The sequence below is a fragment of the Diabrotica virgifera genome, chromosome 9, assembly GCF_917563875.1.
Source record: "Diabrotica virgifera virgifera chromosome 9, PGI_DIABVI_V3a".
Taxonomy (NCBI): domain Eukaryota; kingdom Metazoa; phylum Arthropoda; class Insecta; order Coleoptera; family Chrysomelidae; genus Diabrotica; species Diabrotica virgifera.
The window spans coordinates 175,983,203-175,997,147 of record NC_065451.1 but is presented as its reverse complement, the minus strand read 5'-3'; the positions used below and the strand labels follow the sequence as shown (position 1 = coordinate 175,997,147).

The 13,945-nt window shown below is 31.6% G+C and overlaps 1 protein-coding gene across 1 annotated transcript in view; it reads left to right on the top strand.

The window, feature by feature from the left end:
• The window catches only part of LOC126891974 (N-acetylneuraminate 9-O-acetyltransferase), a 44,602-nt gene extending 30,903 nt beyond the window's left edge, over positions 1–13,699 (top strand). Inside the window, exons 5-6 of the mRNA XM_050661331.1 lie at positions 4,544–4,779; positions 12,239–13,699. Of these exons, the coding sequence (XP_050517288.1) occupies positions 4,544–4,779; positions 12,239–13,658 (1,656 nt within the window). The 3' untranslated portion in view covers positions 13,659–13,699. The remainder of the gene's footprint in view (positions 1–4,543; positions 4,780–12,238) is intronic.
• Positions 13,700–13,945: the final 246 nt, after the last annotated feature.

The window sequence follows — 13,945 nt, the reverse complement described above, 5'->3', positions numbered from 1 at the left end:
AAAATGCTTATTTTCGCATTTTTTAGATTATAAATCGCTTAAAACTTGAAATATATCAAGTTTTGAGAAAAATGACAAAATCTTTTTTGTTTAAGATGACCCAAAAATGCTAAAAACATATTTTCGGGAGCAAAAAAGGTGATGTTTTGGATTTACATATTAAAAACTGTTAAAAATAATTTCTGCCTAAAAATTTCGCACTGCACCCTTCTGATTTGTTTACCGAATTGGAACAACCAGACAGGTAGTGTTAACTCCGGACCCCGGAAGTGTCATAGGTTTTCGAAACGGACCCTCAGGAAATATAATTGGTGACCCCTGGTTTAGATGATCTGTAAGTTTCATCGGTTCAAAGTCCTTATTTTTGAAAGGGCTATAGTTAAAAGGGATTGAACGAGTCACTGATCACGAATGTATGTAAATTTAGAAACACCAAATCTTAATCAATTTTTGTCTTAGAAAAACAAAAGAATACAGGATGTTCAGAAAAGCAATGCTGACTTTTTTGTTTTTTGAGATTTTTGGTATCTCTAACAATTTTTCAGTTATTTAGAAAAAAAGCATATTTTTCAAAATTAAAATTTTCGAAAATTTTACTTTGAAAACAAATTTTTTCAAAAATAAGCACAACTTACAGATCATATAAACATAAGTAAAATAATTTGTGGAGCGGTAACGACTATTTTCATTTAAGTTGCTAATTAGGGGGTGGTCTTCCCGATTTTTTTTGCGAAAACAAAAGGGACCAACTTTATTTTGAGCGTAACTTGCTTAAATTTGATGTTAGAAACTTTTTATAAAAACAGAAATAAAGCTTTTTTTAAACACTGTAAAAAAGTTATATGGGTTTTCCCCAAAAAGTGCTTAATTTTTTGGATATTTCACGTCGAAATATTCTATTTGAAATTTGGCGAATATGAACCTATTTTTCATTGGCTATAACTCTAGTTCTACGTGGTCCAGAGACCTCACGTGTACAATATTTTTTTACTTTTTTACAGGCTATATTTTTACTAAGAACGTTTTTTTCGGCAAAATACTTGCTTTTTGAGTTATTTGCGAAAAACCGTCTAAAAATTTGGTTATTTTGTTGAAAAATGAACATATTCACTCGAAAAATGTTGACTTGGCGAAAAAGCTCTATAGAACAAAATTTACTTAAAATTAGTCAGTTTATCCATTTCCAGACTTATTTTGGACATATATTTTTTCACCCCCAAGAGGGGGTGAAAGTCACCCCCAGGGCAAAAGCACACGTCGGCACAATATCACTTTTTTTCTTTGACATATAAGCTATGCGTATGCCAAATTTCATGTCAATTCAAGCGGTTCTTTAAAATTTAGAGCAAAAACCGTGAAAGAATGTATGTACTATAATTATACATTTCAAAAGACACGCAGTGTACAGTACAACACATTTATCTGACACCACGAAGAATATAAACAACACACAGTGGTTCCAAATGCTGAGAACGTGGTTTTGAGGTGAAAGAGGCCCTATCTAGGGATTTTCATGTTTATAATTGTTTTCTCATACCCTCGTAGAGTCGTAATACTCGGGTATAATGATCAGATCGGACGTATTGTTATTCATAGCTCAGGGACAAGTGAGCCTTGTGCGACGTTGTTTTGGCTGGCAGTGAAAGTCAAAAAGAACGTGTATATTGAAAACGCTGTAAAACGTTTTGTAGTTTATCAATATTATCGCTGTAAAGCAGATTCATTTTTCAGTAGCGTAATGTTCGAATCATAGTTGGTAACCAGTTGGTGATTGTAGTTAGTAACTACACTCGGGTGCAAAAAAATCGATCCACTGAAAATTTGGTCATTTTTGATGTCTCGAATTTCCTAAGCCTGTTGTCCGATTTAAGTGATTTTTTAATATGGTATAGCCTTATTCATTAACAATATCGCTGTAATTATATTGTTGCTAGACAGGTAAATTGTCATTGTATACCGGGTGTATGAATCAAACTGTATTTTTTTCAAAGTTCGCATCACCCTGTGGAGTATTCTAGCGTTTATAAAATACTGAAATTTAAAACCAACTATAGCCTCCGGCTTTCTTAACACTCTGTTTTTAGATTCATTCGCTTATGTTGGATAATAAAAAAGTTAGGTACTTTAACAGCTGGCCATGTTCGTCATCAGTACAGGGTATTTCGAAATAAGTGCGGCAAACTTTAAGGGGTAATTTTACACATGAAAATAATGACAGTTTGCTTTATAATCATATGTCCTCAAACGCTTCTTTTCCGAGATACGGGATGTTCAATTTTTTTTTACAAACTGACGATTTATTTATTGCTTTAAAACCAGTCGGTGACATTTATAACATTTATTCTAGTTGTCAATAGATGGCGCTATAATCGAAAATAAAATAACTGCGAATTATAATTTATAATATATCTACGAATATAATCTGAACAATTTATAGGACTAAACAAATCAAAGAAAATACCATTTTATAAATGCAATGGACACAATTGATTTGTTTTTATGCCAAATTGCAAATAAAATGTGACAACTGTCAGATTTAACTAAAATGTCATGTCACTAAAATGTATATTATCACGGACTTACCTTTTTTTCTCATTTGTGACGCACTGAAAAATGCTCATGAAAAGAAGCATAGCTCAATTTAACAATAAAAAAATAAATTTTTAGCAATGCAAATAATCAAAACCGATTTTCTTTTTTAATAAAAAGTTATTCGGGTTCAAAAATTGCAACTTTTCGATTTTTTTAAAGTTCAACCGCGGGTATCTCGAAAACTATGCATCCTACGAAAAAACTTGTAAAACCATTTTTCGCTTAGAATGACCCAATAAATATAAAAAAATGTTTTGTTTTGCGAGAAATCGCTGTTATGTAATTCCTCAAGTTCTTTGTTTATAACAATCTTATCGACATCCGGATCAACTGTTAGCCAAAAAATATTCGTGTTCTACGGATCAAAATACATAAAAAAACTTGGTTAAGTCCATCTGAATAAAGGAGGCCGTGGTACCCCCCTGGCGACAGAACTAATGGGCTTGGTTGTATAATAATTTCCAGCCACCTTTAGTCTGTCAAAATGAAATTTACTTCGCAAAAAATAATAACTAAAATTACTAGACAGTTGTGTCTAGTACACTAAAATTACTTAGTCACACCATGAAAATATGGGAGAGTGTAAATTGATAGAAGTATACGTGAAGAAAACGAAATATCAGATAATCAATTTGGCTTTATGCAGGGCAGATCAACAACAGATGCAATTTTCATTATAAGGCAATTGATGAAAAAATACAGGAATAAAGAAACAAATGCTCGTATGGTATCCATTGATCTTGAGAAAGCAAATGAATGAGTTACTCGAAAGATTTTTTGATGGGCACTCGATAAGAAAGGAGTCCCTGGTGGATATGTAAAGATTGTGAGGGATATGTATGAGGGAGTAACGACTAGTGTTAGCACAGGTGTGGGAGAGACTGATAACTTTCGGTTCCATGACATCCCGTAACGCGACAGTTCGTAACCGGACAACTGGTAACGGACAATTCATAACAGCGACAGTTCGTAACGGCTACACTTCGTAACGGCGACAGTTCGTAACTATACAAATTCGTAACGGACAATTCGTAACGTCCAAAGTGAATTATTCTGTTTATTTTTGTTAACGTGGAAACTAAATGTTATTACAATAATTATTACAAATGAAATTATGTTTATCAATTTAACGAATCAGTATCAGGATAACCATTTTTAAGGCATTTCATATTTCGTGTTTCAGAATATAATAAAAGTATTTAAACCAAGTATTAAAAGCCATCCCTCGTATCAACTATAACCGTTGTTGATTGAATACCCCAACGCAATAACCAATCACAAGGTTTATTATAATAACAGGTAATTATAATCTTTCCTTTATAAAATGTTTACTAGAAAATTGGGAATGTCTAAAGACGGTTGTTGGCTTACATATTTCACGAATTACTTCATTATTCCTTTGTCTAGGTATATGCAAATTAAAGGAACAATAAGAGGGATAAACTTATAAAAATACTGTTAAAAGTTTGTATGTATTTAAATATTTGTTTGTGTTTAAATACTTTTAATATATTCTGAAACACGAAACATACAATGTGTTGAAACATGTTTGTCCCGGTACTGATTCGTTAAATTGATAAACATAATTTTAATTATAACTGTAATAATAGTTAGTTTCCACGTTAACAATAATAAAGAGAATAATTCAATTTGGACGTTACGAATTGTCCGTTACGAATTTGTATAGTTACGAAGTGTCGCCGTTACGCCGAAGGCTCGGTGCCTAGTCCTTATTTATTCTCATTAGTTTTGGACCAGATAACAGCGAAACTACAGGGTAACATTCCGTGGTGCTTAATGAGATAGGTACTTAAATAGATGTTTACGCTTCCGTCAATTTCATAGAACTGAATACTTCCTCCGCGATTTAGGGATGTAATGACCTGGAGGTTTCAGCTATTTGTGTCGAGCTATATTTATGTTTGGATCTCTATAAATTTATCTGTTTCAGGTTTTATCCCATTCTGCCGCTGATCTTTGGTGGAGTGCCCGTTTGGTAGGCCAAGGGATGCTGCAGGAAAGCCCGGATGGAATTCACCTTGCAGAAAAACCACAAATACATGATACGCAGATTCTTCTTAACATGTATTGCAATGATTATATGGCTTTCAATGATGGTACTTGCTGCAGTTCAGTGGAGCCAAGAACGACTTTGCAGATTGTCACTTTCGCCGTTATGGCTATTTGGTAATTACTTTTAGTCCATTTACTAATAGTCTGGGCTGATTATTATCGGAGAATAGGCCATTTTTGGGAAAAGTTATTTACCAGCAATTTTATTGCTGGAATCGAATCTTATGATTGTATATATTAATAATATAGGTATGCAAAGTCCTCAGATAGTGTGCTACTTTTTTTATAAACAAAATGGCGCACGAAAATCGTGTTTTTTTCAATTATTGCTCTATAACTCCGAAGATTTTAACTTTACAACAAAAGCACCCAAATAAAAATTCACCGTGATTAAATTCTGCATAGAGACGTGTTTTTCCCGATCTGCTCCGACGAAAATTTTCTTTGGAAAATGCGGGTTTTCCCAACAAAATTTTTAATTTTCAAATAAAGTTTTAGATAAGTAATTATCTACCAATAATTAAATAATTTGGTGACTTAAAAGCCTTCTTGGTTTAGATTATAGTTCCAGAAGCTGGTGAAAATTGAACGAATATTTTAGCAACAACTCAATTGTTAATTAATAATTTACGGTCGCAATAATAACCAAAATAATTATGATACACTGATCAAACTTTGAAATCTTATAAAGATGAGATGCCTATTTAACATTTTCTCGATAAAATATTAATTTTTAATTTTTTTGCATAATTTTTAAGTGTTTTAAAAAAATAGTTATAAACAAATTAACGTTTCTCAGAAAGTTTTTATTATATTATAATTTTAAAAAATAGCTAAAATGCGCATTTCAAATATCTTGAAAATGAATGCTTTAAAACTTTTTTGCAACCATTTGTAAAAAAGTTACGAAACAGCAAAGTAAACATACGATTACTACGGTGTTTATATATTTTTTTAATTAAAGCTTGTTTAAAGGACAAGCTAATTATTTACAAAAAAATATCGATAATAAGTTTAATGGTTATATTTTAATTAAAGATTATAAATATATTTTTTTGTAATGTACACGCGCGAAAGTAGAATAATACAGTACTGTAGCTAAAATTTTCACTCGGAGCGACGACCGGCGGCCGCGCGACGTACACTTTTAATAAATAATGTATGCTGCGTGTCAGTTGCTTCGAGTGAACATTTTAGCTCCGACTCTGTATCAGGCCTACTTTTGCGCTAAAAATTACAAAAAAAAAAGTATTTTTAATCTTTGATTAAAATATAACCATTGCACTAATTTTTGTCATTCTTTGTGAGTAATTAGATTGTACCATAGACTCACTTTTAAGCTTTGCAACAATTAAAACAAGTTATAAACAACGGAGTTATCGTATATTTACTTTGCTGTTTCATAACTTTTTTGCAAATGGTTGGAAAAATTTTTTAAAGCATTCATTTTCAAGATCTATGAAATACGCATTTTAAGTATTTTTTAAAATTAGAATATAATAAACAATTTCTGAGAAATGTTAATTTGTTTATAACAATTTTTTTAAACATTTAAAGATTATGCAAAAAAATTAAAAATTTATATTTTGTCGAGAAAATATTAAATAAGCATCACACCTTCATAATCTTAAGTTTGATCAATGTCTCATGATTATTTTGGTTGTTATTGCGACTGTAAATTGTTAATTAACAATTGAATTGTTGCTAAAATATTCGTTTCATTTTCACCGGATTCTGAATTTATAATCTATACCAAGAAAGCTTTTATTTCATTAAGCTATATAATTACTAATAAATAATTACTGGCCCAAAAAAATTATTTGAAAATTCGAGATTTTGTTGGGAAAATCCACATTTTTCGAGGAAAATTTTCGTCGGAGCAAATCGGGAAAAACATGCCTCTATGTAGAATTAAATTGGGGTGAATTTTTATTTGAGTGTTTTTGGTGAAAAGTTAAAATCTTCGGAGTTATAGAGCAATAATTGAAAAAAATACGATTTGTCGGCGCCATTTTGTTTATAAAAAAAGTAGCACACTATCTGCGGACTTTGCATACCTATTTTAATAATATATAGGATCTTATAATTCGATTCCAGCAATAAAATTGCTGGTAAATAACCTTTCTTTGTACTTTAATAATTAGACCAGCGTATTATAACTATTTTTTTTTTCAAAATTTAAAGATTATGCAAAAAAAAAGAAAAATTTATATTTTGTCGATAAAATATTAAATAAGCATCTCATCTTTATAATCTTTATAAGTTTGATCAATGTATCATGATTATTTTGGTTTTTATTGCGATCATAAATTGTTAATTAACAATTGAATTGTTGCTAAAATATTCGTTTAATTTTCACCGGCTTCTGGAATTACAATCTATACCAAGAAAGCTTTGATGTCACTAAGTTATTTAATTATTGATTAATAATTACTTACCTAAAACTTTATTTGAAAATTAGAGTTTTTGTTAGGAAAATTCGCATTTTCCGAGGAAAATTTTCGTCGGAGCAAATCGTGAAAAACATATGTATATGCAGATTTTAATTGCGGTGAATTTTTATTTGGGTGTTTTTGTTGTAAAGTTAAAATCTTCGGAGTTATAGAGCAATAATTGAAAAAAATACGATTTGTTGGCGCCATTTTGTTTATAAAAAAAGTAGCACACTATCTGCGGACTTTGCATACCTATATTATTAATATGGAGGATCTTATAATTCGATTCCAGCAATAAAATTGCTGGTAAATAACTTTTCCATGAATTTTTGTCTAATTAGCCCAGAGTATAACAGTTTTTGCTCCGAATTTTAAAGAACCGCTTGGATTGGCATGAAATTTAGCATACACATAGCTAACATATCAAAGAAAAAAGTGATAATGTGCCGACGTGTGCTTTTGTCCTGGGGGTGCGGTGGTGGAGGTGCTTTCTGGGTGGGGTTTTCACTAAATCACTACTTCGAGTTATCTGCGAGTGAATATGTTCATTTTTCAACAAACACGTTTTAGACGGTTTTTCTTAAATAACTTGTAACATTCTTGTTTCCTTTGAGAAAAATTTCTCACTTGTGTTCAAAATTTTTCTGATGGGTGAGAGGAGTGTGTAACGTTACAAATGTCACATCTTTGATATTTTATTTTTAAATAATTATTTTACTTTATTTTCTTTAATATTTCATTAACAATAATTTTCTTCTATTTGTTTTACAAGTTATCTTCGTTAAAAACTCGTTGGCGCCCTCTTTGATTATTCTCTTTGATTACCCTCTTTTATTATCCTCTTTTATTATCATTTTATTATCTTCTTTTATTATCTTCTATTTACTATATCTCTTTTCATCTAAAATCTAAATCATCGATTGAACATACTGAACGTACTCCGTTACATTCTTACTCTGTAAGTATCTGTCTCAATACGGAACATGCCCGCCACCTATGTCGCACTGTCATGAAAGTGTCACTTTATCCCTACTCGCTGACACAAAATTCAAATGGAAGGGAAAACTAAATATATTTAAAGAGATGGGCCCATAAGGCCCTATCTATTTCCAGACTTTCACTCTCTTGGGGTAAGAAATCATTATTAATTTTTTTGTAATCACAGTTCAACATCTAACAGTCTTTCTAATGTTTTTTTTTATATCTAACCTAACCCCAATGTCAAACCATGTGTTCTGATATTTTAGTTTTAAATATATTATTATTATCTTTTTAATTTACATGTATGCACGTTAGGTAATCAAAATTTTAACTATTCTCCTCATCTAAATTCCATTTAATTTACCCTTGCCATCTGCTACTGTTTGAATACAATTTTTTACAAAGGTACATTTTGGTTTTTCTTCTTGATTGTTGATATGTGTTTTACTGTTACAGTTTTTGGAAAGAAATCAAACTTTTCTTCCTTCGGGAGCTTCAAGCCATCCACACCGGTGATGGAACTAAGGCTGACACAATGGGGGCCATGAAATCTAGGCTGCAACGACCAAGACCGTAGCTGCACTGACCTAGGGCCACAACATCTGCCCAGGTCAAGGAGAAGTCCACAGCAGTACCATTCAACATCAAGAAGTTACCATCAGCTACCAAAAGCCATAGGTATCTATAATCCAGAATTGTTAGTTTTTGGCAAGAATTTGAATATATTTGTTAATGCAATTTACTAAGTCATATTTTTATTATATCTTTATGAACAATAAACATGATTGGTTAAAAATACTGTTTTGTTTGCTCCCATTCTAAATTTTCAGAGTTCATATCTAAGATTTGGACAAGACGAACACACACCTGAGTGACTGAGCTAAGCTAAGGGTGTAACGATGGCTATCTTGGTTAGTTGAGGTAATATTTTCGAAAATTATTTCAATTAGCTGAGGTAGTCCATCGCTTAACTCGTTGGGCCCCACGTTGGGCGCCAGTGAAACGAGTTAAGCGATGGACTACCCCAGCTAATTGAAATAATATTCGAAAATATTACCTCAACTAACCAAGATAGCCATCGTTACACCCTTAGCTTAGCTCAGTCACTCAGGTGTGTGTTCGTCTTGTCCAAACCTTAGATATGAACTCTGAAAATTTAGAATGGGAGCAAACAAAACAGTATTTTTAACCAATCATGTTTATTGTTCATAAAGATATAATAAAAATATGACTTAGTAAATTGCATTAACAAATATATTCAAATTCTTGCCAAAAACTAACAATTCTGGATTATACTTATGGCTTTTGGTAGCTGATGGTAACTTCTTGATGTTTAATGGTACTGATGTGGACTTCTATTGACCTGGGCAGATGTTGTGGCCCTAGGTCAGTGCAGCTACGGTCTTGGTCGTTCATGGTCCCCATTGTGTCAGCCTTAGTTTCATCACCGGTGTGGATGGCTTGAAGCTCCCGAAGGGAGAAAAGTTTGATTTCTTTCCAAAAACTGTAACAGTAAAACACATATCAACAATCAAGAAGAAAAACCAAAATGTACCTTTGCCAAATAGTATTCAAACAGTAGCAGATGGCAAGGGTAGGATCCCTATGGCTAGGATCCCTAATATCCTTTATGGACTGGGGTAATATAACTTCTCTTCCATATCTCTGGAAAGACACCTAAGCCCAATGATAAACTAAATATTTTTTGTAAAATATAACTCAGAATAAATCTACAATTAAATATAAACAGAGGGGATATATTATCAGGTCCACAACTTACTTTTAGATCAATCTTAGATATAAATTCAAATACATCTAATACAGTAATATCACAAATTTCAACACAAAGACTATTATCAGAGTTTACAGCTAGATAATCTGTATTACTAGTAACATAGGTTGAATTAAAAAATTTACTAAACATATATTGTGGGAATTATCAGAAGTTATATTCTCATATTTCATTGTATTTGGCAAATCAAAACATTTTCTTTTATTATTTACATAATTCCAAAAATCTTTTTTATCATACATAGCAGTTTGTAAATTATTTAGGTGAATCTGATGACATGTTTTGTAACAATCCTTAAATTCTTGACGCAAATTAGAAAAAAGATCATAATCTTTCTTAGATCCTGTCATTTTGTATTTTGCAAGAGCAATCTTCTTTTGAAATAATATATGTTTTAAATGAGGAGTGTACCATTTCGGAAATTTAGAGTTTTTTTATCTAGTTTTTGGTACAAATACAGGAATCTAACACTTCATAAAATTTATCAACGCTATTATTTACATCTGTCTCATCAATAACCCTATTTCAGTCGACTGAACCTAAATATTCATTAATAAGGATATAATTAGCATTTTTAAAGTCAAAATAGAAATAATCATAGCTAAGAGAGTCTAAAATAATATTTCCAATAATGTCAAAGGACAAGGCTGGATGATAGCTATCACATTTTAATAAAGATTGATCAGCAATTTTTAAGTTTATGTTATTATTTATACTAGAAAAGTATTATTATTACTTAAGTATTATTATATCTATGCTCTAGACCCAGTAGAAGCAGAGTTGTAGCTAATGAAAAATAGGTTCAAAGTGAAATAACCAAAACATGGTGCACTTTTTGGGGAAAACTTATTACAACTTTTTTAAAGTGTTTAAAAAAAGCTTCATTTTTGTTTTTTAAAAAAGTTTTTAGCATCAAAAGTTAGCAAGTTACGCTCAAAATAAAGTTGGTCTCTTTTTTTTGTTAAAAGAAAATCGGGAATATCACCTCCTAATTAGCATCTCAAATGAAATTAATCATAATCACTTCATAAGTTACTTTATGTTGTTCTGAAGCTATTTCCTTGTGGCATTTTTGTAATCAACTATTTATAATGGGAAATAAGCCACAATTTTACCAAAAAAATATTTTATTAACGTTTCGAAGCCCAAATCGGGTTTCGTTGTCAAAATACGTATTTTCTAAACTTTAATAAAATCTTTTTTTGGTAAAATTGTGGCTTCTTTCCCATTATAAATAGTTGATTATAAGTTACTTTACTTATGTATTATTTATACGATCTGTAAGTTTCATTGGTTCATAGTGCTTATTTTTGAAAAAGTTTGGATTTAAAATATTTTTTTTTCATTTTGAAAAAAAAATGCTTTTTTCAAAGTAACTTAAAAACTATTGGTGATACCAAAAATATCAATCAGTAAAAACATGTAGGTTTTTGTTTTGTGAATATTTTAGATTTTTTGTTTTTTTTTTGTAAGACATTGGTTAAGATATGGCTGTTCAAAATTTTCATACACTCATGATTAGCGACTTGTTCAAGACCTTTCAAAAATAAGCACTTTGGACCCATGAAACTTACAGATCATATAAAATAAACAATACATACACGAGTAAAGCAATTTGTGCAGTAACAATTAATTTAATTTGGGATGCTAATTAGGAGATGATTTTCACGATTTTCTTTACCAAAATAAAAAGGGACCAACTTTATTTTGAGCGTAACTAGCTTACTTTTTGCGAGAATTTTTTTTTAAACAAAAATAAAGCTTTTTTTTAAATACTTGGTGCGTCATTTTTTGGTTATTTCACGTTGAAATATTCGATTTGGAATTTGGCGAGTATTGAAGATAGAATTTTGGTACTACTTTAGGTTTTATGAAAATTTATAAAGAAAAATGAAAAAACTTTGGTATTATTAAATTACCTATTGGTAGGGGAGCCCAAGAGGGGATTTTTGCAGTAACTCGAGCGCGTCAGATTATCATATGGGGAGAAACCTGGTACCCTGTAGATGTACCTCTACCATATATTGGTTCTAAACACAGGGGCGTTCGTTAAAGGGGGGCCGAAAAAAAAATCTATCCTTAGAAAAACTCGAAATCATCAGATTAAGATAAGGTAAGTTAAGTACATGTAAAACAGTGTATATTTCAAAAATCTGACGATTTGAACCGGGCGTAAGGAAATGGGTGAGTCACAAAGTTTCACAAGAAAAAAGCGAATATTTCGCGAAATGAAGGATATATCTGAAAACTAAAAAATACGTGCTCAATATTTGTCAAAAATAGGGGGTTTACCTTTGCTAATAATTATGTATTTTAACTGCAATTTCGATTTATATGTTTTTAATTGTTTCTTTTTTATTTTTAGTGTGACAATTGCAATAGTGATGATACTCAGAAGACTGTTACTCCGATATTGCGGCAAACCGGTCTACGACTACCACAGACTACCCGAAAACGATTCGCAGCCCCAGATACCACTCACAAGCAACAATTATTTATTCCTGTTCAAAACCATCTCGAAGATGACTCTGCTCATCGCTTACTTTTTTATCTGCGATCGCACAAATTTTTTTATGAAGGAAAATAAATACTATTCCGAATTTAGTTTTTGGCTGCCTATTGGATACATTACCGTTTTAGGTTTATTTTTTATGGAAGAAAGTAAATTCAACAAGGTATTACACAGGGATCAATTGAATGAATGGAAAGGGTGGATGCAGATTGTGATTTTAGTGTACCACGTCACTGGAGCTTCTAAGGTTCTTTTGATAAATATGCATATTAAAGTGCTGATATCGGCTTATTTATTTTTGTTAGGTTATGAACAGTTTTGTTATGTGTGGTATAGAAACGACGTAGGAATCGTAAGTTTTTGCCGGATGTTGTTTCAGCTCAATTTCATGACAGTTACATTGTGTCTCAGTATGAACCGTCCGTACCAATTTTATTATTTCGGTCCTCTATTATCCTTCTGGTATCTTATGATCTACTTCTTTGTCGCCTTTCCTCCGCACATCACAGCGCAGATCTCAGAGAATAATATGATGAAGTATTTTTATTTACTTATTAAGTTTATTACTTTTTGTAGTGTGATTACGATTCTTTTTATGTCGGAAGTGTTTTTCGAAAAGATTTTTGTTACCAGGCCGTGGAAGGCTTTGTTCGTTACCATAGATGATGATATCCATGAATGGTGGTCTAGATGGAAGCTGGATCGCTACTCTGTAATGTACGGAATGATTTTTGGGGTTATTATGGTGTTGTCTCAACGATACAATATTTTTGACGACAACAACCACTCTAATTTATTTTCTAGGGGTATAGCATTGAGCTCAACCCTTCTGGCACTGGTAGGCATAGGTTCTTACATGATGTTCACTTACCTTTGTAGAAATGAACTCGAATGCAGCGAGATCCATTCATATATTGTGTTTATTCCTATAGTAAGTTTTATTTTTCTCCGAAACATATCGGGTGTGCTCAGAACGCGATATTCAAGCTTGTTTGCTTGGTTTGGAGAGATTTACCTCGAGCTATTTGTTAGTCAGTACCATATTTGGTTAGCAGCTGACACTCACGGAGTCTTGGTACTCGTTCCTGGATATCCGGTACTTAACTTGATAATAACTACTTATATTTTTGTGTGTGCTTCTCACGAAGTACACAATATTACCAAAGCACTCCTACCGTATGCTGTTCCAAACGATTGGAAGCTGGCATTGAGAAATTTAATTTTATTTCTTGCTGTTTTGGTGCCCATCGGTATTAATGACGGTATGTTTTAAGTGTAACTCTATTATTTGTGATAAATATAAGTTTTTTAAGTTTCATTTTGTTTTATTTCTATATGCAGTTTAATATGTATTACTGACTGTAATTGTACTTAATGTGTCTGTAATCACAGCCTCCTCACCTATATAAGTTATTTACGCGAATAATAGTTCAAAGAATGGAAAGAAAATTAGAGACTTATCAACAATGAGAACTTCCGAAATGAGGCTTCCGAAAAAGTTATCAACTAATGACCATATAAAAAGCATTAAACTCTAATAGAGAAAGTAATGGAATACAA